The following is a 27680-nucleotide window of genomic DNA, read 5'->3' as shown; positions in this document are numbered from 1 at the left end:
GAAGCTATTTTAACAAACAACGAACTAAATACTGACCCTATCTCTCATTCAGTACAATATTGCCCAGATAGCAGACTGCTCAGTTGCCTCTGTGCGCCTCCTCCAAAAACCAGGCAGCAGCAGAGATTTCAGTTTTGTAGTCCATGTAGCACTTGCATGAGAGAAATAAAGATCTTCCTTTCTGAAGGTATCTGGTTCCATAGCTGCTAGAGAAGGGGGACTGAACATGCATTTCTCCTTCTTCCTGTGCAGATGTCAAAGCCAGTAAAGTCAGCTTACATGGTTTTTCTATCCTAATAATATCCTATCTTGACTCTAAGCCTATTGATTTGAATGCTCTTTAGACGTTCTCCTAACTGTGTGGGAGATGCTGATTTATGAGTGATTGCCCCTATACAGCTGGGAGAAGTGTTGATTGACTCAGCCACACTCCCAGAGCCCAGTCCCAAAACCGGCAATGTGCCAGCAGCAGAAATGCCAATCCCGTGAGAAAAGCCAAAGGGATCCTGCTCTGCTCAGATAATTGGGTCGTTTTTATCTTTCCCCCAGCTGCATGAAAGCTATCTTATGGCTAAGGAGCTCTCAAGGGTCTGGGTGAACATCTCAAAGGCACAATGTGTGCATGGCAAATCAAAAGTTTGGGAAGCACTGAAAGTCAGTGTGTCCTGCAATATCACGTGTTTCCGTCTTTTATTCAAGGACAAGAGCAGGTTGTTCGTTCAGTGACGTTTACTGTTTATGAGGAGAAATAAGGGTGTGTGACTATAGCATCCTGGAACTCCTCATTCACTTTGCCAGCAATTGTAGTCTAAGGACAGCAACTCTCAAGCAACTTCTACATCTAATTGTGGAAACAAGCTATATAGGTTTTTTTAAAATATTGTTATATTCTGGAGCCATTGAAACTAAAGGGAATATATAACCAGGTAGGGTGTTTTTAACTCTGTGCACTGTAGCATAGCTCTATCCCACCGGGACTGCAGTGCAGTGTGATTGATGTGAAGCGTCTCTCTGTTCTGGCACAGCATCACTGGCATGCTTAATAAGAAACAGCTGATGGCTGAGGCGCCATTGAGAGGAGAATCACAGTGAATGCTGAATGTCTTTTCTGGTGTGTTCAGTATTCCAGTGGTGCTGCAGTGGCATAAAAATAAATGTACTTAACAAAAAAGCTGAGCCAAGGGACTGCTGATGAAGGCGAAGGATACAGAATGCACCTCTGCTGAAGATTTGAGGGCAGACTGCATTTTTTGTTTGTAACCAGGACTGCCAAGTGGATTAATCAGTTATTTGTGTGGGGTTTTAAAATATATTTCTTCCAAGCTTTAAGGAATATTGTTGGATTTCAGCTTTATTTGTGGAGAAATAAATATGTGGCTGGCTTCCAGTTCTCCTCTCCGTAGCTGTGCTGATGGAAGTGATATTTCTAATCAGTATTAATGAAGTTGCTAATGCTCTGATTTCCTCCCCCCCCCCCACCCCTAACCCCAGAAATGATTGCTAATATGAGTGGCTAGCATGTGGAAGATTGTAGTCAGAGCTGGTTTATTACACCACTGTTTTTTCTACGAAACTAGAATTATATGATGCTTAAGCAAACTTCATGATCATGGCTGAAAAAGAGAGGTGAATGGACTTAGGAATTATCCTGAAATGTGATTTTTGATGGGTTTCACATCACCTGGAAGATTTGGGTTTTTCTGTCAAGTCTTGCCTTCTACATGTGCTGCCCACGATCTCTTCAATGTCGGATGGAGATTAGGAAAGCAAGGGTAATCGTAAACTTCAAAAAATATTTACTGCTATAGCTTTTCCTGCTTCTTATACCTTTGTTTACATTTGTGTGTGTGTGCACAGAAACAAGAGTATTAATCCTTCAGAGCTTCTTGACACAAAAGGGGTTAAATAGTGAGTTGTTAATTGTATATCTTGGTTCTTGAATTGCTCTTTGATGATAGATGCTTACTGAGTTTTGTTAAAAACTCAGTTCTTTAAATACATAGTGGATGTTTTATAATTGCGTAATAAATTTGAGAGATATACATACAATCAAATGTACAAATGACCTTCGCAAATACTGTAATATTAAACTCTCTAATTTTTGCTTGCTGGAGATCTAGTAACACAGAAATGCATAATGATTTGACTCTCAGCTGGAAGAAATATTTGAGGCTAAAGACTTCTGTTTTGAAACTGTATCTATGCCTTTCAGTGGCAAGGTCATGATAACAAACATAGCTGCTGAACCTTTTGCATTGCAAGATGAGACAGGAAAGTGATTACCGGTAAATATATGTGCATGAATGTTTTAACAGTGCAATTCAATTGCATGCACACTTACCTGAGAATAAGCCCAACTGAACACAATGGGACTTACTTCAGAGTAAACATGCACAGGATTCAACCCTAAGGTGTGTGAAGTTACATATGTCTGTTGTGCATCCTTTCTCTCTCCAAAACATTTTCTTCTTGTACTTTTGATATTTCATATGTTTGCCAGCTGTGTGCATTGAGCAAAATAATCTTAATTGTAAACATGAGAATTGGTTGTACTTATGCCGAGTCTTACTAATACCATACTAAGGTAGTGATTTCTGCATACTTGGGGTATGAGAAAAGAGTTGTTAGGGACTCTTTTATCCCCAAATGGCCTAATGAGATCTTTTGCTTAGCGTCTTCCAGAAATTGTCAAGGGCAGTTGACCCATGAAGTGCTGAGGATGTTGGGGGTGGAATGTCATAGGAGAAGTATTAGTCAGCACAAGCCCCCAACAGATTGAACCCCAGGAGGTGTCTGTTAAGGCTGGTAGAGAGGTGCAGCATGCAGTTAGCCCCCTTCCCTGTGCTATATGGGGAGAGCTCAGGAGACAGTAAAGGAAAACAGACAGTTTTTTACCTCTCTCCACAGTTTATAGCAATCTTCAGAAATCACCTAGTCCACCATGAACCTGCACAACCTTTGAGATAGGCTGCTGAGACCCTGCTAAGTTTTGTCTTTACATCAGATCAGATAGGTGAGCATGAGAGGGGGGGAATTTTTTGGGCAGAGACATCAAAATAGTAGAATTCCCTCCCAATGGTGATCCTCTGGGCCTCTCTCTGTTTTGATCTGTTGCTTGCTGCTGTCTTTAGCATTTTTGTTTTAATTTCATGTCTGATTGCCTTCCTACCAGTAACACTTTACATGTTTCAAATGCAAAAGGGGAAATGATAATAACAACAACATACTCAGGTTTAATCTTGCTCTCTCTGACATCTTTTTGGGGTCTGCTCTTTGTCGTTTGGGCATAAATGCATTTGGCTTTTAATAATTTTTGAAATATTAAGGTTGTTCATCTTAAATTTTTGTAAGATTGTTTTTTTTGGGGGGTACTTGAATTTTGTATTTGTGTGTTATCCTTTCTAAATCATCCTGGGGGCCAAAAGCTGACAGCCAAATTTGGACTTGCACCTGTTAGCACTATATGGCACACTGTGGAAAGTATTCGGGATGGTGGTTTTGCTTCATCCCCACCAGAAACCTTCTGTGAGAATCAAACAATACTACAAGCTAGTTGGAGTCCTGAAAGGGTCCCCCATTGGGGACTGGGATACATTGAAACTTCTATACTTGTATTATGAAATCAGTGTTGGCTTTATGATTCTAACACGTAAGTATTTTGTCTAAAATTTACAGGAGCCCAGTAATAAGCGGGTCAGGCCTCTTTCTAGAGTGACATCACTAGCAAGTTTAATTCCTCCTGTTCGAGCAACTCCTTTGAAACGATTTGGTCAGACGCTTCAGGTAAAACCCATTTTTTAATTAATTAAGTAGGGTTCAATACAAGGAATGCAACATGTCTTATTTCTGGTATTGTTTGTAAAGCATTTATTTTTGCATATTGCTCATCTATATGGAAGTAATGAAAAGCACTTTATTAATAATTTTCACTTTAAGTAAAAGCAAGTGTTTGATTTCTGTTCGATAACAATTTCTCTTATACAAGGTTGTCTCCAGTGCTACTGCTACTTAGAATAGACCCATTGAAATCAATAGACATTACTAACTTGAATCCATTACTTTTAATGGATCTCTTTTGAGCAGAACTAGTATGGGAGACAACTCTTAACTCCTCCTTTTTGATGCAGCTGCGTCAGTTCTCATTCCAAAATATTAAACAGTATAGTGTGAATAAACAGCGGTTTTACTTTGTCATCAACATGACAATTAACCTTCCCATCAACCCTAGCAAAGCAATAACTATTTTATTTTTATTTTTCACAGCGTTCCATCAGTTTTCGCAGTGACAGTCGGCCAGATCTGCTTGCCTCAAGACCCTGGACTAGAAATGTACCCCCTGCTAGCACCAAGCGAAGAGACAGTAAACTTTGGAGTGAGACCTTTGATGTTTGTGTCAATCAGATGCTGACATCCAAAGAAATCAAGCGGCAAGAGGTTTGCTTACTTATATTCTCCTTGCACTTGCCTGAAATGGCATTAAGGAATGCAAGTGAAGATACACATGTTTGTGTATAAACTTCTTTTTAGTCCCATTTTCCCCTCCTTGGCAGAACTAGCCACCACCCATCTCCTTTGCACACATGAAAACACTGAAATGCACAATCACTCCTTGCAATCACTCCAGGCTTTAAAAGCAGCCATCACAGCCTTCAAAGACAACACAATGCATTCTTGCATTCCTGAAGCGAGACAAGGCAGAAGCTAATAACTGGCTCTTTCAAGCTGAGGGAAATAGGGCTAACTGTCTTCACATCTTCATTGGGAAAAAAAGAATTCATAATAAAATATTTTAGAAATGGAGGAAATGCCATGCACAGCATCGCATGGCATTCCATTCTAGCTTAGCATAGGATGCTGAATCATACAAGTACCCTTTATTAAAAGGCCCCAGGGCATAGTCTGAAGGCACATGATTTAGCAGTCTGCCGAAGCTAAGCCAGTCTGGTATGTGTCTGATTGGAGACTGCCTGGGAACGCCATTTACAGTGGTACCTCGGGTTAAGAACTTAATTCATTCTTAACCTGAAACTGTTCTTAACCCGAGGTACTATTTCTGGGTTAGCAGAGTCTGTAACCTGAAGTGTCTGTAACCTGAAGCATCTGTAACCAGAGATACCACTGTATTTATGAGTTTGAGTTTTGTATGCCACCTTTCGCCAGTAGGCTCTCCACCATTATTTTAGGGATGAGTTTCATCACAAAGGGAAGGATATTAAATAAAGGACAGTATTTTAATAGACTTAAAGCTTGGTCTCATTTTTTAGCTTCTCTTGCTTTGACAGTTAGGAATGGAAGAATCTGACAATTTCATTTCTCTGTCTCTAATTATTTTAATTCAGTTCTCTGCATTTCAGCAATTTGCAAATTTCTTTTTAAAAACTCATAAAAATTCTTCAGCAATTTAGGGTGGATTTTTCCTAATAAATGAAATTTTGCATGCAGTTTTTATTAATCACAGAATTTTGCAATCACTTTCTCCAAATATAGTGCATTTTTGTATGTTAATATGCATAATATTTTGTAAACATTGCTTGGTTGGATAACTGTATTGTAAAATTAAGATGTGCACAAATTTCAGTGGGTGGCTGTGTTGTGTCCCCACCCCCCGAAAGTGCAAATTTGAATGATTTGGGTTTAAATGCTAACTTAATTGAGTTTACACCCCTCATTTGGCACTGTGGCAATTTGGACTTGCCATTTATCCATAGTTTTAAAATGTTATTTGAGAAATTTTGAAACTGCAAATTTATCAAGGTTATATCTTCTGTTATAGGCAATTTTTGAACTTTCGCAAGGAGAAGAAGACTTGATAGAAGACCTGAAGTTAGCAAAGAAGGTATTATATACCCTTAATTATTGTGTGCCTCTATTGAATTTGTTCACAGGCAGTTTCTATGATGTGTGTGTACAGATTAATTCAAATATATAAAAACTTTAAGGCACAAGAGCCAGAGTTTAAATGCTATCACCAATAATGGAATTTCAAATATGTATTTATTAAATGATTTTTCTATCTTTGTGCAGGCTTACCATGACCCAATGCTTAAACTTTCCATAATGTCAGAGCAAGAATTAAACCAAATATTTGGGACACTGGACTCTTTAATTCCTTTGCATGAAGGTATAATTCTTTCTATTCTATATGCAGTTGCTAAGGGCCAAATAAGTTTGAGGAGCATTGTTTGAGGAACAGTTGAATTATATTGGGCTGCAGACTGGAAAAAAACCTCTACAAAATTTATCTATGGAGGAAAAATGTACATTGGAATGGGCACTTTTTATTTTACCTTCACTACAGAAGCATTAGTGTCATTAGCTGTCATTCCTGTCTGTTGACTCCACAGTTTCCAACTTTCATTGTCAGTACTGACACACATCTGGGAATCGGTTTGGGTGCTATCAGAAATTATATTTACACGATTAAAGTTTCATTACGAGAGTTGAATGTTCCCAACAGTACTTAAGTCACACAAAAAATAGATGGAAGTAGATGTCTAAATGCTGGGGGGGGGGGGGACAGGGACTTTTCAACCCAAGATAGGTTTTCGAGAGGCATATTGTAAATAATTGTGCATTTCAACTTCTTAATAAGATTTGTATAATCATGATTGGATGTGTGTGTGTGTGTAGATAGCAGATGGTATTCATATGTTTCTAGACAGATTAGATATAACTATTTATTGAGTCTCCTGAAATTACTGTTTTTAGTTGAAAGCAATTACAAGGAAGGGCTCTGATTCAGATTTGGAGCACCTGTGCTGGGGAAGAGGGTTGACGCATTCATGTCTGTGTGAAAATTTAGGTCCTGACCTAATTTTTCCTCCCCCTGGATGGGGGATAAATACCAGCATGATACAGGTAGCTGTATTTCCCCCTAGGTGAGCCTACTAGCAGCTTCTTTGGGTGGGATTTTGCTTGGGAAAGCAGTTGTGGTGAGGAATGGTTACACCCTCTCCTTTTATGTAGCACTACTGCTTCCGTCAAAACCAGAGTTCTCGGTTCCTCTTTGTTAAAAATAGAAATGTGGGGAAAACTAATCACAGTTCTCCCATGCCTTGTATAGTTTGGCACTGAAAGAAGAACACTAGCAGGGTGTATCACCCAAGTTTGTGCATAGCCTTTTTCTCATGGGATAGCTCACGGCTTTGTGAAAATAGGGGTCTTGCATCATTTGACAGGAGTTATATAAGCAAATAGTGATAAACAGGCAGATGGTCAAAGGCAGTGAAAGGCTCTCAAACAGTACTTGACAAGGTTGAACTTTACTATAGAAGAGTCCTCAGTATTCTTTTACAAGCTGACCCCAACCCACCCCAATTACGTTTTTCATGTTTTTCATGTATTTACATCAGATCTTCTTAGACGGCTAAAAGAAATTAGGAAGCCTGATGGATCTACAGACTGTGTTGGTCACATCCTTGTGGGCTGGGTATGGAAAACTTTCACAAATGGTTGATTTTGTTTTCTTTTTATATGCTTCCTCATTTTTAAGGTTATAAAAGTGAAAACTAGCAATAGTAAAATGTGCAAGAATGGGCAGCGATATTGGGGTTAACAAACATTCTTGCTGCAATATTTTTAAGTGAATTGCATCAGTTAAATAATCTAAGCCATGTTTGATCTGAGAACTAGTACCAAATAGTAACACTGCAGGAAGGGTAAGGGTATGAGGACTAACTCTGTGTTACGTAGGAGTCAAGATCAGTAGTGGCCAGTGTGGTGGGGCAGAGCCATGCAGCTGCCCTCCTGATACCAGCACCACTACTGCTTACCTGCATATGGCTGAGGCAGGACAGTGTTGAAGTTGGAGCTTTGCAGATGCACCAGCACAAGAACCAGATTGGCTCTCCCAGCGCATCTGCACAGTCATGACCTGGCCTCTATGTTGTCCTGACAGACCCCTATCCAGATAAACTGTACAATGCTAGTGCCAGGACAGCAGTTGTGAACCACCATGCCAGCTGCTACTGGACAAGTTTCAACTCACTTTGTGAATGCCACAGCCAGATTCCCATATTGGCAAACAGTAAAAGTTTCCATATGTTTATTCTTATTTATTGAATTTATATAGCACCCTTCATCCAAATATCAGAGGGTGTGATCTGTTTCGTAAAAGAGTTGGCTGTATTGATACAATAGTAGAAACCACCCATTGCTACTATCAATTGGAGAGCCTGCATCATAGCTCTCCCCCAGACTAGCAAGAATGCATAATAGGGCCTTCCGGGCAGCGGCTTCACAGTGATGGAATGCAATTCCTGCAGAGACTGCTATCATCTCTTGGTGTTGCCTATGTGTTTTTAAAGGTTCCGTGGAACAGATTTGCATTTTAAAATATTGTAAGCTGCTTTGTGTAGGACTTTCTCAAAGAGTGGAGCATAAATAAATGAGTGCATCTGGCAATATGGTGTTCCTAGGCAAAGTGTAACATCTTAGCAGGTAATACCAGTATGCCACATGGAATTTTTGTGTTTTACTGGCTCAACAGATGTTGCACTCATTCTAAACACCTGCTTATTGGATTGTAAGTTTCTAAGAAATATTCCCAGTGACATTACACTGCTAGATGGTAATAAGTGACAAAATTAGGCTTCTAACCAGTATTGTCTGGTAGTAGCACTTATCATCAATTTTATTTTCAGTCAGATGAGTGGGGTAATAATAATAATAATAATAATAATAATAATAATTCCAAATATTTATTTTTCCTTTAGTTGCCTTGTCTAAATTCCTATGATAGCTACTGTAGCAACCAGGTAGCTGCCAAAACTTTGCTGGACCAGAAGAAGCAGGATCATCGGGTTCAAGACTTCTTACAGCGTTGTCTAGAGTCACCTTTCAGCCGTAAACTGGACCTGTGGAATTTCCTTGATATCCCAAGAAGCCGTCTAGTGAAGTACCCACTACTGCTTAGAGAGATTCTGCGACACACGCCAAACGATCATCCAGACCAACAGCACATCGAAGAAGCTGTATGTGTTTCAACTAATTAATACCTTATCTAAAGGGCAAATCATTAGAAGTAGATTCACATATCTTCTCTCAGAAAGATGTGTGTATATTTCCCTTCTCTTGTTAGATTTCTGTGACCTTTTAGGCTTCAGGTATTTTAAAATTGCTTTACACTGAGCAGCTCAAGTGGTCCTTGGAATGTACTTTGCAGAGGAAGTATCCACTGACCTGGTGTGTATATGGATTCTGCCATTCCTTTGCTAGATGTGATTTGTGTGAGTGTGCCAGTTGCAACATGTGCCATTACACTCATGCAAACTGCTACTGGAAGTACTGGTTGCATCTTTGGACATCCTGGGTCATTTGCTTTCTTCCTGTAGCCACTTCCCTGATGCAAGGCTGATAGCTTAATATATTGTTGCATGCAATCATTGGTGATATCCAAAGCCTTACATGTTTTGTGGCTTTTAGTTGCCTATTATGAACATAATGTAGCTTTCCCCCCTAAATTTTCCAAAATTGACCAAAAATTAGTGTTTTAACAGTACCACTCATCTGTCCTGTTCAAATAGCAAGGGCACAAGAGAGCTGTTCTCATTATTCCCACACAATTTTGGAGCTCCTTTTCCTTGAAAATGTGGTGAAGCCTGAATTTGAGCATCTTTCAGAAAGCCTGTAAAACTGATTTTCTTTCAGGTTTTTTTTTAAAGCTTCAGTTAAACAAGAAGCTTGGGGAAAATAGGTTTAATATTTTTTTCTAATTCAAGGAAATTGTGGGAAGAAACTTCACATCATTGGCCTTCAGATTTTATTTTTTAGAACGCATTCCTATTACATACTGCATCCTAAACGGCTGTTTAAACTTGAGAGAGTATAAACTGTTAAACTGCTTGGGCTCTGTAACATGCAAAAAAGTAGCAGTTATCTAGGAATACAAAATACAATGGGGATTTAAACTCTTTAGTTAGATTAATTGAATAAAAGAGTTCTGTTGGCACGACAGATTTCCTCTCACATATATGTAGCATACGCCTGCTCACAGGACATAATGAAAAAGTTATTGCTTATAGAATTCCTGTACATGCATTGGAGCCAGATTGATGCTTAAAATGGAAAAGCCATATTGAAGTACCAAACACTCACATGGCCTCTTTTTGCTCATTACAAAGTCCATCCACCCATTTTGTTTTTCCAACTATAAACCTATTAAGAAATGCTTTCAAAATTGGCTTGGCAATTTATGACTTATTTGTAACCATTCCCCCCCTCCCCAGATTAATATTGTCCAAGGAATAGTGGCAGAAATTAACAAAAAGACGGGTGAATCTGAATGCCAGTATTACAAAGAGAGGCTAATCTATCTCGATGAAGGCCAAAAGGACTCCTTGATAGATGATTCACGTGTTGTGTGCTGTCATGGTGAACTAAAGAACAACCGGGGAGCGGTAAGGAATTACTTTTTAGGAAACACAAAATATTGTTTTACCTCTTTCTTAAGTACTGTTCTCTTTTATAATCAGAGTGAACTGCTTCTTTTTAAATGTAAGGTTGCAATGGTTTGCTTTTGGATGACTGTCAAGGGGAAATATTCTCAAGTCTCAGAAATGAGAAAGAGATGCTAACTGGTTTTTATTTAGGGTAAAATAAATAAATAAAGCAGCCTTAACAGGGGTTAGAATAGGGATGGAAAATAGAATAGCTCTTCCTCATTGTGGGTAAGAGAAAAACTGATCTTTATCTAATTTTAACACCATTGTCATATTTGTGCCATAACACATTTCTCAGAGTGCTTGTAGGACGCCATCCTTGCACACTGTTGTTGTTGTTGTTAGGTAAGATTTAAATATGCTAGTACTTTCTTCCATCATGGAACTTAAGACAGCATATATCCAATTCCCTGGTGGGATTCCCATACAGTCAGTGGCCTAGACTCAAACCTCCTTACCTTCAGCAGGGTGGTTGCATCATGTGCCTTCAGACCATGCCATTGGACCATTTCCACCCATCTTTGGTAGTATTATTTAACTAGATGCTAGTTTTTTTAAAAAAAAACCCCTAGAGAAATGATAAGCAAATAATGTATGAGTGACAACTCACAATTATTATTATTTTTTTTGTCAGAAATTGCATGTGTTTCTCTTCCAAGAAGTACTGGTAATTACTCGAGCTGTTACACAGAATGAACAACTCTGTTACCAATTGTATCGGCAACCCATCCCTGTGAAGGATCTTGTGCTAGAAGACTTGCAAGATGGAGAGGTGCGATTGGGTGGATCCATACGTGGTGCATTTAGCAACAATGAGAGAAGTAAGAATCCATTGTATTATATCTTTTTTATAAAATATTGAAATATAGTCATGCACCACAGTATCCTTCCAAGATCTTTTCTGGAAGTATAAGCCAGCATGTCTCATTCATATAAAAAAGGCAAACTATTTTTTCACTTTTAAAAAAAGAAGAAACAAGATTTTCAAAAAGTACTATTTCAGCTTACAAAAGCAAAACATGACAGGAAAGACAAAATATACAGTGGTGCCTCGCAAGACGAAAAGAATCCGTTCTGTGAGTCTCTTTGTCTAGCGTTTTTTTCGTCTTGCGAAGCAAACCCATTGACGGCTTAGCGGATTAGCGCTATTAGCAGTTTAGCGGCTTTTAGCGGATAAGCGTCTTAGCGTCTTAGAAAAAGGGGGGGGGGAGGGGGAAAAAACCCACAGGAACTCGCAAGACATTTTCGTCTTGCGAAGCAAGCCCATAGGAAATTAGTTTTGCGAAGCACCTCCAAAACGGAAAACTCTTTCGTCTAGCGAGTTTTCCGTCTTGCGAGGCATTCGTCTTGCAGGGCACCACTGTACCTTCATGTTTTCTATTGGATACTCTTGCAGGAGTTGGTTTTAAATGATAATGCTAAGAACCTACTGCTCCAATCTGTTTTCACCAGTGGTGACAGACTTTGAGTTTTAAAATTTTAGCGGCTCCCTGTGCAACACCAGAATTTGGCGCCTCCCACCACTGCCACCTCTTGCCTTTTGTTGCTCGTCATTGCTGAAGTGTCCTCTGTGGCACCCTCTCTGCTCAGTGCCCAGTTTGGATAAACCAGTTGCACTCCCCTAAATCCGTCACCAGTGAGAGTTGGTGAAAGAGTTTTGCAAGAGTAAATCGCTGCCATCACTATTGGAAGAAAGGACAGCCCCCCATGACCTTGTCCAGCAGCACTCAATTAAGGAGGACAGCACTGTGCATATTCCCAGATACTGACAAAATACCATGAAGACCAGTGACATGATTCTCACAAATGTTATTCCCCTCTTTGTGATATAAGTACAAGTGGTTGCTTGTACTTATAATCATTACATCATCTGACTGGCTGCTGCTGATTGCCACGGATGGTTAACATTGCTGAATTTTTGTGTGTGACATTCGTTAGAATAAAATAAAATGGTGGGGAAAGAGGTCTAGTCTGTAGTAAAACAAGCTGAAGAAAGCACAAAACATGTTTTCTCTTAAGCGGGACTGTCCAGCTCATAAACCTTGTATAGTAGTCCACCCATGGCTTGAAACACTACCGTGGTACCTCTAGTTACAGACTCAATCCCTTCTGGGGTACCGTTCACACCCTGAAAAGTCTGTAACTAGATCGCCGCTTCTGTGCATGCGCATGGCGTGATAGAGTGCTTCTGTGCATGTGCAAAGCGCACAGAACACTTCTGCGTACACACACGCGGTGAAACCCGGAAGTATACACTTTGGGGTTTGCCGCATTTGCAAGCCTAAAAGATGCAACATGAACCTAAAGCAACACAAGGTATGACTGTATTTCCTTTTGATTCTGCTTCCATTGAATTTCTAAACTGTGTAGAAGGAATCATGTGGGAGACTTTGTACATGGATGGTGGGCTGCATTTCTCTTAGTGGGATCCAAGCCGTGCACTCTTCTGGTATATCATTAATGTAGAAGTATGTCTATTATTGGGACGCGGGTGGCGCTGTGGGTAAAAGCCTCAGCGCCTAGGGCTTGCCGATCGAAAGGTTGGCGGTTTGAATCCCTGCGGCAGGGTGCGCTCCCGCTGCTCGGTCCCAGTGCTTACCAATCTAGCAGTTCGAAAGCACCCCCGGGTGCAAGTAGATAAATAGGGACCGCTTACTGGCGGGAAGGTAAACGGCGTTTCCGTGTGCTGCGCTGGCTTGCCAGATGCAGCTTTGTCACACTGGCCACGTGACCCGGAAGTGTCTCCGGACAGCGCTGGCCCCCGGCTTCTTGAGTGAGATGGGCGCACCAACCCCAGAGTCTGTCAAGACTGGCCCGCACGGGCAGGGGTACCTTTACCTTTACCTTATGTCTATTAACCCCCCCCCACACACACACAATGTCCTCTTCCAAGAAGCATATATACTAATGTGGCTCATTTATTTTAGTTAAAAACTTCTTTAGAGTCAGCTTCAGAAAGGGATCTCAAAGCCAGTCACACTCACTGCAAGCAAATGACACCTTCAACAAACAGCAGTGGCTCAACTGCATCCGCCAAGCCAAAGAATCAGTCTCTTGCGCATCAAGCGAAGTCCGGACACTTGATTCCGAAGACCCCTTACTAACATCATCGAGTACATCATCAAGTAGGAACAGAATACCCCGGCAGGAATCTAAGCTTGAGCAAATGGACCAATCAGACAGTGGGTCTGACTGTAGTATGGACATCAGTGAAATCAGCATTGACTGTGACCACATGGAGCAGACATACCCTTGGCAGACTGACAAAGAGATAGAAAGCAATGTCTGACAACAACCGCATAGTGGTCTTCTGTGTCTTACCTGTACAGTATTTGCATTCCACATATGGAACAAGAAGCACTTTTTAATAATTTTGTCACAATGTCAACTCAGTCTCTATTATATTTGTACCTTTCAACCATAGTACTGTAACTGCTGGTGTGCGTAATTTGATATGGCAACTATAATCCTGTGATAATTCTGTAAACGTCTCTGGCTGAGAGAGGTTATTTGACCAATTATTTCCAATGTCTTGCTGGTAGATATGACCTCTAAGCTACTATTTTTATGCATATTACATACCAAGAATCTCTGTTTTATAAAGTGCCCTATTTTGACCTCTCACAAGGCAACCACACACAAGGACATGAACAAAGCATTTTAAAGCTATCACATCTAGAATTTTTTTGTGAATGATGTGTGTAGGTTTCAAAAAAGCTTGAAATACTAAAACTAAGAGTCTCATTGATTGATTGGTGACTTTCATCATCTTAATTTAACAGTTATGGCCAGTGCAGAATATGTATTTTCTCAGTACACAGATGCCAACTAAAAGGTCATTTGAAAGTAAGTTGTGTGCCAGTACTGAATCTTCAGATGAAAGTTCCAGTTTATATGGTGGTGTTTTCTGATAATTGGATGGTAGTTTACCTACTGTCCCATTTAGAATAAAGCATTAAAAGAGTAAAGAAGCTGAAACATCAAAATACTTTGTTTAAATTGCTGTGTTTTGTTTTATGTAGCCCTTTCTATGTGCACAGCCAGGCAGTTTGTATGCAAAATGGTGCTTCTAAAATATTAACATTTTAGCTGTATCTAATGTCTATCTAATACTGCCCTCAGGATAGCCATTTTGTGATGTCTACAAAAATAAGCCTTTCTTCTGTCATCCCAGTATCCACTGTGAAATATACTCAGAGTCGAGAGTGGATTTCATGGTCTTTATTCAGCTCATAGTGGTGAGGAGGGAATGGAAGTCCCCTCAAAGTATCTGCTTTATATACATTATTTACACAATGGGCTGCACATGATTGGCTAATTCCGGAATTCTCCTGTAGGCCAATCAGGTTTTGGATTCACTTCTATCTGGAGCTGGATTGGGTGGCTCCTGCCGACCAATCATACTGCTGCATTGTTCTAGGACCAATCAGACTGCTGCATTCTGAATCCTATTGTTCTAGGACCAATCAGACTGCTGCATTTTGGATCCTATTGTTCTAGGACCAATCAAACTGCTGCAGTTTGGATCCTATTCAACTCAGTACATAACACACTGCCTGCTCTCTTATGTGTGATTCACAGATACAGACACTTCTATTAAAAGACCTGTATGGGGAAGCTGTTCAGTGTCATCCTCAAGGCCAGAATTGAGAACAAAGCTCAGGTGGGCTCCCCAGACTTCTGTAACAGGCTTACAGAAAGTTAGGACTGGGACTACACCACATGCTAATAAAAATGTAGATTTCTCATTGGCTCTGTTCAGAGAATTAACCTCCATGTTATTTGGGTGTGCTCTGGCTTAATTATGATTAAAGTAAGGGGTGACTCTAATTTTATAACTATGGTTTGCAATAATATTTCTAATGCAACCCACCAAAGGAATTTTGCTTATTCAGCACACACACACATTGAATATTTGTTTCTATAGACATCTGCACACGGCATTCACTATTACTGCATCTCTAGAAACTCACACCTCAAAAAGTGTTTGACCCACTCTTTCAGCCTATTGGTCTGAAAATTACATTTGACTAGCTTGGCACCCTTAAAGTAGGTAAAATGTCAATAAAATTTGTACTTATGAATCAAACTCTAATTTCAAATGTAAGGTTGAACAGTACTGTAATGCTGAATTTGACCCTTTCTAAAGAAGGGTCCTGAAATTTGCAACCTAGTGCACTGAAATGTTCTCTGATACCACTATTTCCATTTTCTGCACAGTATAGAGTCTAACGTCAGCACTGCAGAAGCATTGATATTGCCAAAATACATACTTCATACATTTTACATGTTTACAGAAAAACTGTAAGAGTAAATAAGATGTCAAATTTAATTTGTAAATATGTTCTGCTGTGTTAGAAGAATCGTGCTGAGATAATCGATAAGAAAGCAGGTTAATACCTATATTTTTTCAAACAAAATTATGGTCAATTTTACTCTATAGAACATATTTCTGTATGTTTAGGTTTTAAATATGGTTGTTTTCTATTTCAGGCTTGTAATTTATTTTAATTGCTTCATTTTGGAAGTTGATCCAGAGTAAGTGGAAGTATTTTTCACAATAGAAGGAAGTAGAAAGTATATTAGGATGTGAACTACTGAAATGACAAATACTTGCCAAAATGTTGGAGATACCTTGTAATGTCTTCATTTCTTAAAAATAATTGATGTATTGATTAAATCTCTTTTTTTGCATAATAGCCTTACACTGTTCTCAAAGCATTTCAAATAAATTACATTGAACGGTCTGTTTTTTAAATATATTGTTGCTTAATATGCAAAGCTAGATAACCTCACTTTACAAACTTTCTGTGATTTCTGACATCTGTTTTCAGTAATATTTACATTCATTTATCGCTAAACTGAGGATACTTTTAGTAATCAAAACTAATATAACAAGTTACTAAAATGTAAATAAATTGAATAGACTTTTTCAAACTATATATTTTTTTAAAAAATATAAGTTATCTGTATCAGATGTAATGTGAAAAGTTACCAGTAGAAAGCAATGCATATTGTATTCCTATTAGAAATACTTGGTGCGGTATTCTTCAGCTTTAGTTCACGGCAAGGTCTTGCTCTTTAATTAGATAGACCAGAAATACGAATTTAAAGACTTATGACAAACACCCTAAATGTGCTCCTCTGGATTACTTTATAACACTTTCCTTTTAGTTTTCAGTGTAGCAGCACAGCCGGGTTCCCCGACCGTTTTGGATCTCAGTGCAGTTTGAAAAATCTAAGAAAGTGCCATGGGGACCACTGAAGAAAAACTGGTGGTTCCAAGAACCCCTCCCCCCAAAAAAAAACACATACCCCCCCAAAAGACTAAAAACTAGATAAACCCACAAAGAAAACCACAGGCAAATAACAACAAAAACCTGAAAAATAAAAATGGGTGGAGCAGGGTAACTTTGTGGGTGCCAAGGATGTACCTGAGATTGCTGTGGTGCCCATGGCCACCACATTGGTGATGCCATGAATAGCATACATTTTTAAAAGTGTTTTTTATTACAGTATCATATATATGCTGTTCAAAGCCTACAAAGAGAAATCTGTTAAAATACTAGGCCCCACCAACTCAGAAAAGAGGGTATCAGAACTGTTTAAAGTGCTTTTTTGAGGGATGAGAACATCTGTGTGGGGGAAAAGTATTTGGGGAATAATTCAGTTGAACTGGAATTTATCTGAGTGGAATCTGTGAAGGAATTTAACTTAACTCACCAATGAGTGTTTTGTTGCATTAGGGAATGTGGAATCAACCAGCTAATTTAACAGCTTGGGGCTGAGAACAAACCCTTGCCTTATATTGCTAGTGGTCTTGGTGAAGCCCCTTTATTCCATCTACTCCAGATAATGTGGACCTCATTGTACTCTCCAACATTTTTCCAATGAAAATAGGGACGTCTCATTCTATAATGATAATTTGACTAGTTATACCCCATACATCTTATTGGGTTGCCCCATCAGTCTAAGCAGTTTACAACATATAAAAAGGTAAAGGTACCCCTGCCCGTACGAGCCAGTCTTGACAGACTCTAGGGTTGTGTGCTCATCTCACTCTATAGGCCGGGAGCTAGCGCTGTCCGAAGACACTTCCGGGTCACGTGGCAAGCTGCATCTGGTGAGCCAGCGCAGCACACAGAACGCCGTTTACCTTCCCGCTGGTAAGCGGTCCCTATTTATCTACTTGCACCCGGGGGTGCTTTCGAACTGCTACGTTGGCAGGCGCTGGGACCGAAAGACGGGAGCGCAACCCGCCGCGGGGATTTGAACCGCCGACCTTTCGATCGGCAAGTCCTAGGCACTGAGGTTTTACCCACAGCGCCACCTGCATATACAAACATATACAAAACATATACAAAAGCATAATAAAACAATAAGCATTAAAACAACTTCCCTATACAGGATTGCCTTCAGACAGCTTGGGGGCTGGATAACTCCATACCCTCCAACATTTCTCCAATGACAATTGGGACATTTTAAGGAAACGCAGGACATTCCGGGATCAAATCAGAAACCGGGATGGCTTCTCTAAATCAGGGATGTCCCTGAAAAATAGGGACACTTGGGGGGGGGGGTCTGCCTCATTGGAGAGAGAATACCACAGATGGTGAGCCACAATGGAAAATGCTCTCTCTCTTATTGCCACACTCCAAACCTCAGAGAAAGCACCCTGAGAAGAACTTGATGAAGACCCAAGGGTCCAGGTAGGTTCATATTGGGTGAGACGATCCAAAATATATTGGGCTCCTGAGCTGTAAAAGTTCTTATAAGTTAAATCCAGCGTTTTGAATTGCATTAGCTAAGAATGTACCTTTTCTGATAGGGCCTGGACAATTAAGATATTCTGGACACCTGGACACAATCTCCTGCTTCAAGGGTAGAGTCCAAATCCTGGCAGATACATGCCTTGCAAATGTGTCACAGGGGCCTTATATGGCTCTATTCCCTTTCTAGGACCAGCATGTAACAAGCCAGTGGCTACCTGGGACAAGTCTGCTTTACAGCTAACTAAGGACACAATAGAAGGATATGGGTGGCGCTGTGGGTTAAACCACAGAGCCTAGGACTTGCCGATCAGAAGGTCGGCAGTTCGAATCCCTGCGATGGGGTGAGCTCCCATTGCTCGGTCCCAGCTCCTGCCAACCTAGCAGTTCGAAAGCACATCAAAGTGCAAGTAGATAAATAGGTACCGCTCCGGTGGGAACGTAAACGGCGTTTCCGTGTGCTGCTCTGGTTCGCCAGAAGCGGCTTAGTCATGCTGGCCACATGACCCGGAAGCTGTACGCCGGCTCCCTCGGCCAATAAAGCGAGATGAGCGCTGCAGTCCCAGAGTCGGCCACGACTGGACCTAATGGTCAGGGGTCCCTTTACCTTTACCTTTTAAGGACACAATAATAATAATAATAATAATAATAATAATAATAATAATAATAATTTATTATTTGTACCCCGCCCATCTGGTTGGGTTTCCCCAGCCACTCTGGGCGGCTTCCAACAAAGACGAAAGATACACTAAAATATCACATATTCCCTGAACAGGGCTGCCTTCAGATGTCTTCTGAATGTCAGGTAGATGTTTATCGCTTTGACATCTGATGGGAGGGCGTTCCACAGGGCGGGCACCACTACCGAGAAGGCCCTCTGCCTGGTTCCCTGTAACTTGGCCTCTCGCAGTGAGGGAACTGCCAGAAGGCCCTCGGAGCTGAACCTCAGTATCTGGGCAGAATGATGGGGGAGGAGACGCTCCTTCAGGTATACTGGACCGAGGCCATTTAGGGCTTTAAAGGTCAGCACCAACACTTTGAATTGTGCTCGGAAACGTACTGGGAGCCAATGTAGGTCTTTCAAGATCGGTGTTATATGGTCTCGGCGGCCGCTCCCAGTCACCAGTCTAGCTGCCGCATTCTGGATTAGTTGTAGTTTCCGGGTCACCTTCAAAGGTAGCCCCACGTAGAGCGCATTGCAGTAGTCCAAGCGGGAGATAACCAGAGCATGTACCACTCTGGCGAGACAGTCTGCAGGCAGATACGGTCTCAGCCTACGTACCAGATGGAGCTGGTAAACAGCTGCCCTGGATACAGATTTGACCTGTGCCTCCATGGACAGCTGTGAGTCCAAAATGACTCCCAGGCTGCGCACCTGGTCCTTCAGGGGCACAGTAACCCCATTCAGGACCAGGGAATCCTCCACACCTGCCCGCCTCCTGTCCCCCAAAAACAGTACTTCTGTCTTGTCAGGATTCAACCTCAATCTGTTAGCCGCCATCCATCCTCCAACCGCTTCCAAACACTCACACAGGACCTTCACCGCCTTCACTGGTTCTGATTTAAAAGAGAGGTAGAGCTGGGTATCATCTGCATACTGATGAACACCCAGCCCAAACCTCCTGATGATCTCTCCCAGTGGCTGCATGTAAATGTTGAAAAGCATGGGGGAGAGGACAGAACCCTGAGGCACCCAACAAGTGAGAGCCCAGGGGTCTGAGCACTCATCCCCCACCACCACTTTCTGAACACGGCCCAGGAGGAAGGAGCAGAACCACTGTATGACAGTGCCCCCAGCTCCCAGCCTCTCAAGACAGTCCAGAAGGATGTTATGGTCGATGGTATCAAACGCCTCTGAGAGATCCAGCAGAACTAGGAAACAGCTCTTACCTTTGTCCCTAGCCCGCCGGAGATCATCAACCAGTGCGACCAAGGCAGTTTCAGTCCCATGATGAGGCCTGAATCCCGACTGGAAGGGATCCAAATGGTCTGCTTCTTCCAGGCGTGCCTGGAGTTGTTCAGCAACCACTCGCTCAATCACCTTGCCCAAGAATGGAAGGTTTGAGACTGGGCGATAATTGGCCATCGTGGCCGCATCTAAAGATGTTTTTTTTAAGAAGCGGTTTAATAATCCCCTCTTTCAGCGGGTCTGGGAAGGTTCCCTCATGGAGGGAAGCATTCACCACCCCATGAAGCCCATCGCCCCGTCCTTCCCGGCTAGCTTTTATAAGCCAGGATGGGCAAGGATCCAGGAGACAGGTGGTTGGCTTCACTCGTCCAAGCAGCCTGTCCACATCCTCGGAGGTAACAGATTGGAATTGATCCCACACAACTTGACTAGACAGGACTCTAGCACTCTCCCACCCCGGCCCTGCTCCCACGGTGGAGTCTACTTCTTCCCGAATCTGAGCGATTTTATCTGCAAAAAACTTTGCAAAATCATTGCAGGAGAACATGTGGCCCATACTGGGCCCCGATGTTGCAGGTGGTTCCGCTAAATTGTGAACCACCTGAAAAAGTCTCCTGCTGCTGTTTTCTGCAGATGCAATAGAGGCGGTGAAGAAAGTCTTCTTCGCCGTCGCTATCGCCACTTGGTAGGCTCGACGTTGAGCTCTAATCTGTGTCCGGTCAGATTCAGAATGAGTTATCCGCCACCGGCGCTCTAGCTGTCTCAACGATTGTTTCATTGCCCTCAGATCCATGGAAAACCACGGGGCTCTCCGGGCTCCATGCAATCGGAGAGGGCACTTCGGAGCCAAACAGTCAATAGCCCTGGTTAACTCCACATCGCCATAGGCTTGAACATCAGCACATAGCAATGTCTGATTGCATTCAATACAAGTTGCATTTCACTGTGAGTTGCATTTCCTTCACCCGTGCTCAAGCCATCTTCTTGCCTGCTTCCTTATTCTCAGCTGCAGGGTGTAGCATTTATAGAAAAGCAGGATATAAAAACAGTAATTAAAGGGCACTTTGAAGCACAGCCTATACCTGAACCAGAAGGTGAAGAGCAAAAGTCTATGAAGACTTCATAAACTGGGGCCTTAAATCACACATGCCAGGACCCAAAGAACCATGGCACTAGTTTAATGAGCTGGAGGGGCATGGGCCTGTTAAAACATTTTTTCCTTAAGCAGTAGCTACCTGTACACAATAGTAAACACACTTGCAAACTGAGAGAACCTTTCACAAGCACTTTCTTCCATGGCATGAAGAATAGCTGTTAAAGTAAGGGGTATAAGAATGGTGCTAGGAAAGTCTGTTGGCATAAGCCTCAGTAGCTGGCAAGATTTGAGCCACAGATCACAATTTAGATGATGTGGGTTTTTTTGTTAAAAGTAGCACAGTAGAGAACACAGTGATGTTGTTAGACTGTTGCTGCCATCTGCTGGGTAAAATGTAAGTGATCTCCGGTACAGTGGTACCTCTGGTTACAAACTTAATTCATTCCGGATGTCCATTCTTAACCTGAAACCATTCTTAACCTGAGGTACCACTTTAGCTAATGGGGCCTCCTACTGCTGCTGCGCCACCAGCACACAATTTCTGTTCTCATCCTGGGGCAAAGTTCTTAACCCGAGGTACTACTTCCGGGTTAACAGAGTCTGTAACCCGAGTCTGTTTGTAACCCGAGGTGTTTGTAACCCAATGTACCACTGTACTACAACTAAGCTTTGTTAACATGTTACCCCGAATGTTTAATGGCACAAAACAAGCACAAAAATTTGCTATCAGTCTGGAGGGGATCAAAAATTTCGGGGTTACATATTAATGTAAACTAGTAGCTTATTCTACTACTGTTCAAATTGAACTATACACAATGATTAAAATCTAAAGATCCATTTTACACTGATTTTCTACACACACACTCCCTCAAATATTTGAAGTATCCATTTTACAGTGAAATATGAAACTGGGAAAAAGTAAAATATAACTATGAAGAAAATGTTATTAGAATACCGGTACATTGAAAAGCCTATCGTGTCCAACATTCTGTTCTCACCATGACCAACCAGATGCCTATGAAAGGAGACCACAAGCAGAACATGTGAAACCACACTCTCTAACACGTGATCCCTATCAACTGGTATGCAGATGCATACTTTGTCTCATTTGGGAAGGTAAGCAGTTAGAAGACATACAATTTGTGACTAATAATCACGTACAGAGTAACCCATGGGAAAAATGCTAATCGCTTTTTTAAGCCGCCCAAGTTGGTCACCATCACTGTATCTTGTGATTGTGAATATCGTAGTTTAACTATGTGCAGTGTGAAGAAGTATTTGCCTGGTGGGGTGGGTGACATTCTTGTTAGGGGTGACTTCCCCCTACTGGAGACAGGCAGGGTCAAAGTACTGTAGATAATAAGCTGTGGTTCTGAATGGACCAGCAAGCCACTTTGGGGGGAGAAGGAAGAACTGAAGATGGTGTTAGAGCTGGACCCAGACTATCTCGACACTTTGAGGTACTGTTGGGGTTGACCCTTTCTAGCAAGCTAGAAAGATATACAGTGGTACCTTTGGTTGCGAACGGGATCCGTTCTGGAGGCCCGTTTGCAACATGAGCAGAACGCAACCCACGTCTGCGCGTGTCGCGATTCGCCGCTTCTGCGCATGCGCGTGATGTCATTTTGCGCGTCTGCGCATGCGCGAGCAGCGAAACCTGGAAGTAACCCTTTCTGGTACTTCCGGGTCACCACGGGACGCAACCTGAAAACGCTCAACCTGAAGCAAACGTAACATGAGGTATGACTGTAATTATGTGTAAGAAGCAACATATTTCCACATGCTGCTTTACTTTTGTAAAATAAACTTTACAATTATTTTAAGCTGGTCCATTAGTGTCAGTTGATGGCTGGACTCCAGAAATGTAAGGTGGTAAGATTCCTGCTGAAAGGTACTGTGGCTACATTTTATACTGTCTTGCCACATGACCTTACAGTACTAACGAGATGAGCCCTACATCATATATCCCAGACATATATGATGTATAGGGTATAATAATAACTGGGGCAACCCAATCAAATGTACAGGGTATAATCATCATCATCATCATCATCATCCTCATCATCAGCGGCAGTAGCACCCTTATGTAGTTTGCCAATGTCTGGCAACTTGTAAGCTTCCAGACAAAAATAAAACCATTTATTTATGAAGCACTTGATCTTGATGATTATTACACCACAGAAAGTAATGCCAATTATGTGACAGCAAAAAAGGAGTATGCAGATGAGGAACACAGAACATCTTATCTTCAATTTCCAGAAACAGAAGAGGGTTTAGCTGAGAGAGAAGCTGCATGGCAGTAAGCAGGTTCTGCACTCCTCAACTGTGGGTACCCTTTGCTTGACACCCCCCGCTTTCTAAGTGACTGGGACAGATCCAGCACATGGAACTGCTGGCATTATATCTACTTTAGTCCTCAGAGGTAATTTCTAGACTACCTTCCCAAGAAAGCTGGAGTTGAATTCTCATGGAGAAAGCTTAATTAGCCAAAATATAAATTGCCACAGTCCTAGATAATTGAACCACACTTTCTGTAATGAATATGTCTAGAGATGGTTTTTTATGTCAATTAGTGCTATAAACTCTGATTATCCTATTTAAGCATTATTGGCTCCCCTCAGATTTCTAACTAGTAAGTAATAATAATTATTAGCTTGTCTCTCAAAGCTGTGAAGCCAAATGATTTCTCTGCTGTAATATCATCTTCCTACGGAAAATGAAATGAACAGGTTGGAGATGTATCTCTAATATTGTTCTATTTCTCATTTAATGTACTCACATTACTATAATTTAAATATTATGGTTCTTCATTTTGGATGCATTCTGAGCAACTAATGGTGTGCAGATTTGGGTCAATCAGTGGCGTAGCGTGGGGGGTGCCGGGGGTGCCGGCCGCACCGGGCGCAACATCTGGGGGTTAGGGTTAGGGGGCGGAAATCCACGGGTTAGGGGGCGCAATCCACGGCTTAGGGGGCACAAATTACTTGCCTTGCCCCGGGTGCTGACAACCCATGCTACGCCACTGGGGTCAATACATGTACCAATGAGTTTGTTTTAGAAATGTTTGATCAGTTTCTTCGCTGCCCTGTTGACTTAAAATTGTTGCCATGCTACCACATCCACAAGTCTAAATGTCATTTTAATTTAGAACCATTGCCATCTCCAGTTCAATTATTGCAAACAGGAATGCAGGATGGAATCCACACCTGGCCTTTTCCTGGACACAACATTAAACCACAGTTTAAAATAAACTATGGTTTAATGTGGGCATTTGCTTTGCTGCTTCCCCACTCATATGTCAGGTGGGAGAAGAACAAAGTCAAAGTCTGGATTATTGTGAAACAATAAGTCAGGCTTCTGGTTTGTTTCTCTACAGCCTACAAGCCGAAGCAAAAGTTGGTTTTGGGTTTACTACACATGATTTCATGGAAACAAATCAAGAGCCTGGGTTAATGTCACAACAACCCAAATTCTGGGTTGTTTTCTAACCATGTTTTGGAGTTTTGGTGGTGTGTGGGAAACACACTGGAAGACATATTGTATATCAAGGAGGCCTAGTGGCCTGTCACAATTGGTCCTCCATGCCACCCATATAAGGCCTTCACTGCTCTTTTGGGCAGCGGTTAGCTTATGTTTTTTGTTAAAGAGCTTAATTTTGCAAACTTGTGTACCTTGTTCACTTGCCAACTTACAATTTTACAAGAGATAGTGTATGGCTGTACCATCTTGGGAGGAACCCAGCCTAAACACCTGCAAGAGACAACAACTACATTAGAAGGATCCTATGATCAATGAACTTGAAGGCTTATTGTTGGCAGCTCTAGCCTCAATCACATGGTCCACCCCAGATGTAGGCAATATAGTCAAATTTCACATTGTGCAACAGGCAATTAAGCCTATAAAAGCCCCCAGGGTTCAGACACAAGGGCACAGACCTGCAGGCCTTGTCACTTGGTGGCTACAGAGGGGTCCACCCTGCTGCTTTACTTTTGGAGCTCCCAGCAGCTGTACAGAGGTGTTGCTAGCTTGGTATGGTATATTCTTATGTATAATCTGCCTGCTGTCTAATAAATCATAAGACTTCTCAACCACTTGTGTGTCTTCTGCTGTTTTTGAATCGCAGAAAAATAACACCCATGCCTTTGACAAGACAGGTGGTTCTCTTCACATACATATGGATAGGATCAGAATGGTGGCTACAAGGAGAGAGACTGAACATGCTATGTTTTTGCTGGAGAAATTTAAAAGACTGGAGGTATCCCTCCCAGAAACCCAAAAAGAAAAGGATGCAGTCTCCAAGTAGAAAGCTAGGCCTTTATTGAAATACAAATACACATAGGAACAGCCTAAAAAATAAAACTTCCTGTTTTGCAGCAAACCTGGCAAGTCATCCTCTCGGATGCTTCGGTGCCCAAGAGGGGTTCCAGATGGAAATTAATGGGGGGTAAGGGTCATGTCTCCCCATACCTTTTGAGGGTATCGAAAGGGCACAACCTGCAATCATCCATTAATGCCTTTTTTTGGTTTGTGAGTAGGGTGCTGGGCTCAATGGCTCTGTCGAAGGACAGCCCTTGGTAAGCTGTGGAATACCTTTGAATTCGGACATAATTCACAAGTGGAAAGGCACCCCCTGAAAAGATCCTGATTTATGCTGAAGGAGAAAATCATATGTGTGGAAAGGTTTGGAAAGAATGAAAGACGCTAATTTCTGCTTTGCTTGAATGGTGGAAGGAGCGGAGGGGAAGCAATATTTTAAGTTGTGTTTTCCCCTGGGATCTGTGTTATCTATCCTCCCCTAAGCAATGGAATGCAAAGTTTTCAGGAACAGCGAACTTTAAAGATACCGTACCTCTTCACAATGGATTTATTTCATAACTAAGGACTTTGCCTGAAAGAAGATGGAGAGTAACAAGCTTGAGGGACTTTTGAGGGATTTTGACCACCCCTTGGAACTTCGTATTGTGAAATAAAAATAGTAAATAAGAAAAGATTGGTAACAACTGGATTGACTGTATGTTAAGCACTCAGAAGAGAATAGTCTGTGGAGCTGGATGAAATGGAACTGTGGATTGGCAAGATGGACTGCAGGAAGATTTATTAGTTTAGGGGGGAGGAAGGAGAGGAGATATGGATTTTGTTGAGATTATGTACATCAGCCTACCCCCCTGAAGCTGGAAATAAGAACAGTGAAAGGGACGGGATGGACCACAGTGCACACAATCTTGAAGGCTTCTGAGACTTTCAGACAGAAAAGAATAGATATGGATTGTGCTTATTTATTAATAAGATGGTTGTATGTAAAATTGAGGATTAAATTTATCAAAATGTGAAGGGTGGGAGATTGTAGTGTTTTTTTGAGGGTATATTATATATTTTTCTCTCTCTTCTCCAGGGAGTCTTCCAGGGAGAAGACTCCAGGGAGAAGACCCTGATGTTGGGAAAGATGGAGGGCACAAGGAGAAGGGGGCGACAGAGGACGAGATGGTTGGATAGTGTTTTCGAGGTTACCAGCATGAGTTTAACCAAACTGCTGGAGGCAGTGGAGGACAGAGGTGCCTGGCGTTCTCTGGTCCATGGGGTCACGAAGAGTCGGACACGACTAAACGACTAAACAACAACAACAACTATATATTTTTACAAGAAATTCTAGGGGTTTCATTTTCACCCTCTGCATGCACCAGTGTGGCTGAGTTGTTGATTACAGGGGCCAGATGTCAGACAGCAATGCTCAAGGCAATGTTAGGGAGGAATGTCTGTATGTTGTCTGGGAGGAAGCAAGATCTGTTTTTCTTAGGTAAAGTGTTACTCAAGATGTATCAGAAGGAAATGTTTGAAAATTTATGAATGACTATTATAGATAAAAGAGGATTTACTCTACTCAGTTATTTTGAGGACAGGTTATAACAATGTATAAAAGCCATAGCAGAAATTGGTAATTGAACAGGTGATGTGCAGGGAGAAGGGATGAATGTATTTTGAAATGATAGTTGGAAGAGTTATTTTATTGGGAGCAACAAGGGAGGGAGGAAAATAGAAGGTACATCTGGGGTTGGTGGGAAGTCAGCTTTTAAATTTGTATTGAATTTGCATTAATTTGGTGACAATTTGTTAAAAATTATGGAAAGGGAATAAAAATAATTGACAAAGAAAAAAATAAGGAGGAGGCTGCAAAGAACCACATCCAAAGCAATGTTTCTTATACATTTCAAAGATGGCATACATGATATTTAAACAACCAACAACTTTCCCATAAAAATTACAACCAGTCAGACTAGCCCCCCTGCTCTTTTGACTAGCTTGCCCCAACCTTCTCATTATAATATGTGATCAGGCATTGCCATCCTTCAATGCCTGATTTAATTAATTTATGATTAATTATTCTGTTCTTTACCTGTCTACAACAAAAATCTATTCTTAATCAGCCATGATTAATATATAACCCTAAGTTAAATTCAACGATACTGCTC

The 27680-nt window shown here is 41.4% G+C and overlaps 1 protein-coding gene across 11 annotated transcripts in view; it reads left to right on the top strand.

The window, feature by feature from the left end:
• ARHGEF3 (Rho guanine nucleotide exchange factor 3) overlaps nt 1-16186 on the top strand; it is a 100935-nt gene extending 84749 nt beyond the window's left edge. For 8 of the 11 annotated variants that reach the window (XM_083727042.1, XM_083727037.1, XM_083727038.1 and 5 more), the window contains 9 exons: nt 3676-3783; nt 4264-4434; nt 5774-5836; nt 6025-6121; nt 7353-7429; nt 8715-8972; nt 10227-10397; nt 11074-11260; nt 13367-16186. In XM_083727042.1, coding sequence (XP_083583168.1) covers nt 3676-3783; nt 4264-4434; nt 5774-5836; nt 6025-6121; nt 7353-7429; nt 8715-8972; nt 10227-10397; nt 11074-11260; nt 13367-13728 — 1494 coding nt within the window. In that variant the 3' untranslated portion in view covers nt 13729-16186. Of the gene's footprint in view, nt 1-595; nt 1773-3675; nt 3784-4263; nt 4435-5773; nt 5837-6024; nt 6122-7352; nt 7430-8714; nt 8973-10226; nt 10398-11073; nt 11261-13366 lie in introns of those variants that run through there. The other 3 variants (XR_014561266.1, XR_014561267.1, XM_083727039.1) reach the window with 2 other exon arrangements.
• Nucleotides 16187-27680: the final 11494 nt, after the last annotated feature.

This window comes from Podarcis gaigeae (genome assembly GCF_964106915.1).
Source record: "Podarcis gaigeae genome assembly, chromosome: 2".
Taxonomy (NCBI): domain Eukaryota; kingdom Metazoa; phylum Chordata; class Lepidosauria; order Squamata; family Lacertidae; genus Podarcis; species Podarcis gaigeae.
This window is presented reverse-complemented; position numbering and strand designations above follow the sequence as displayed.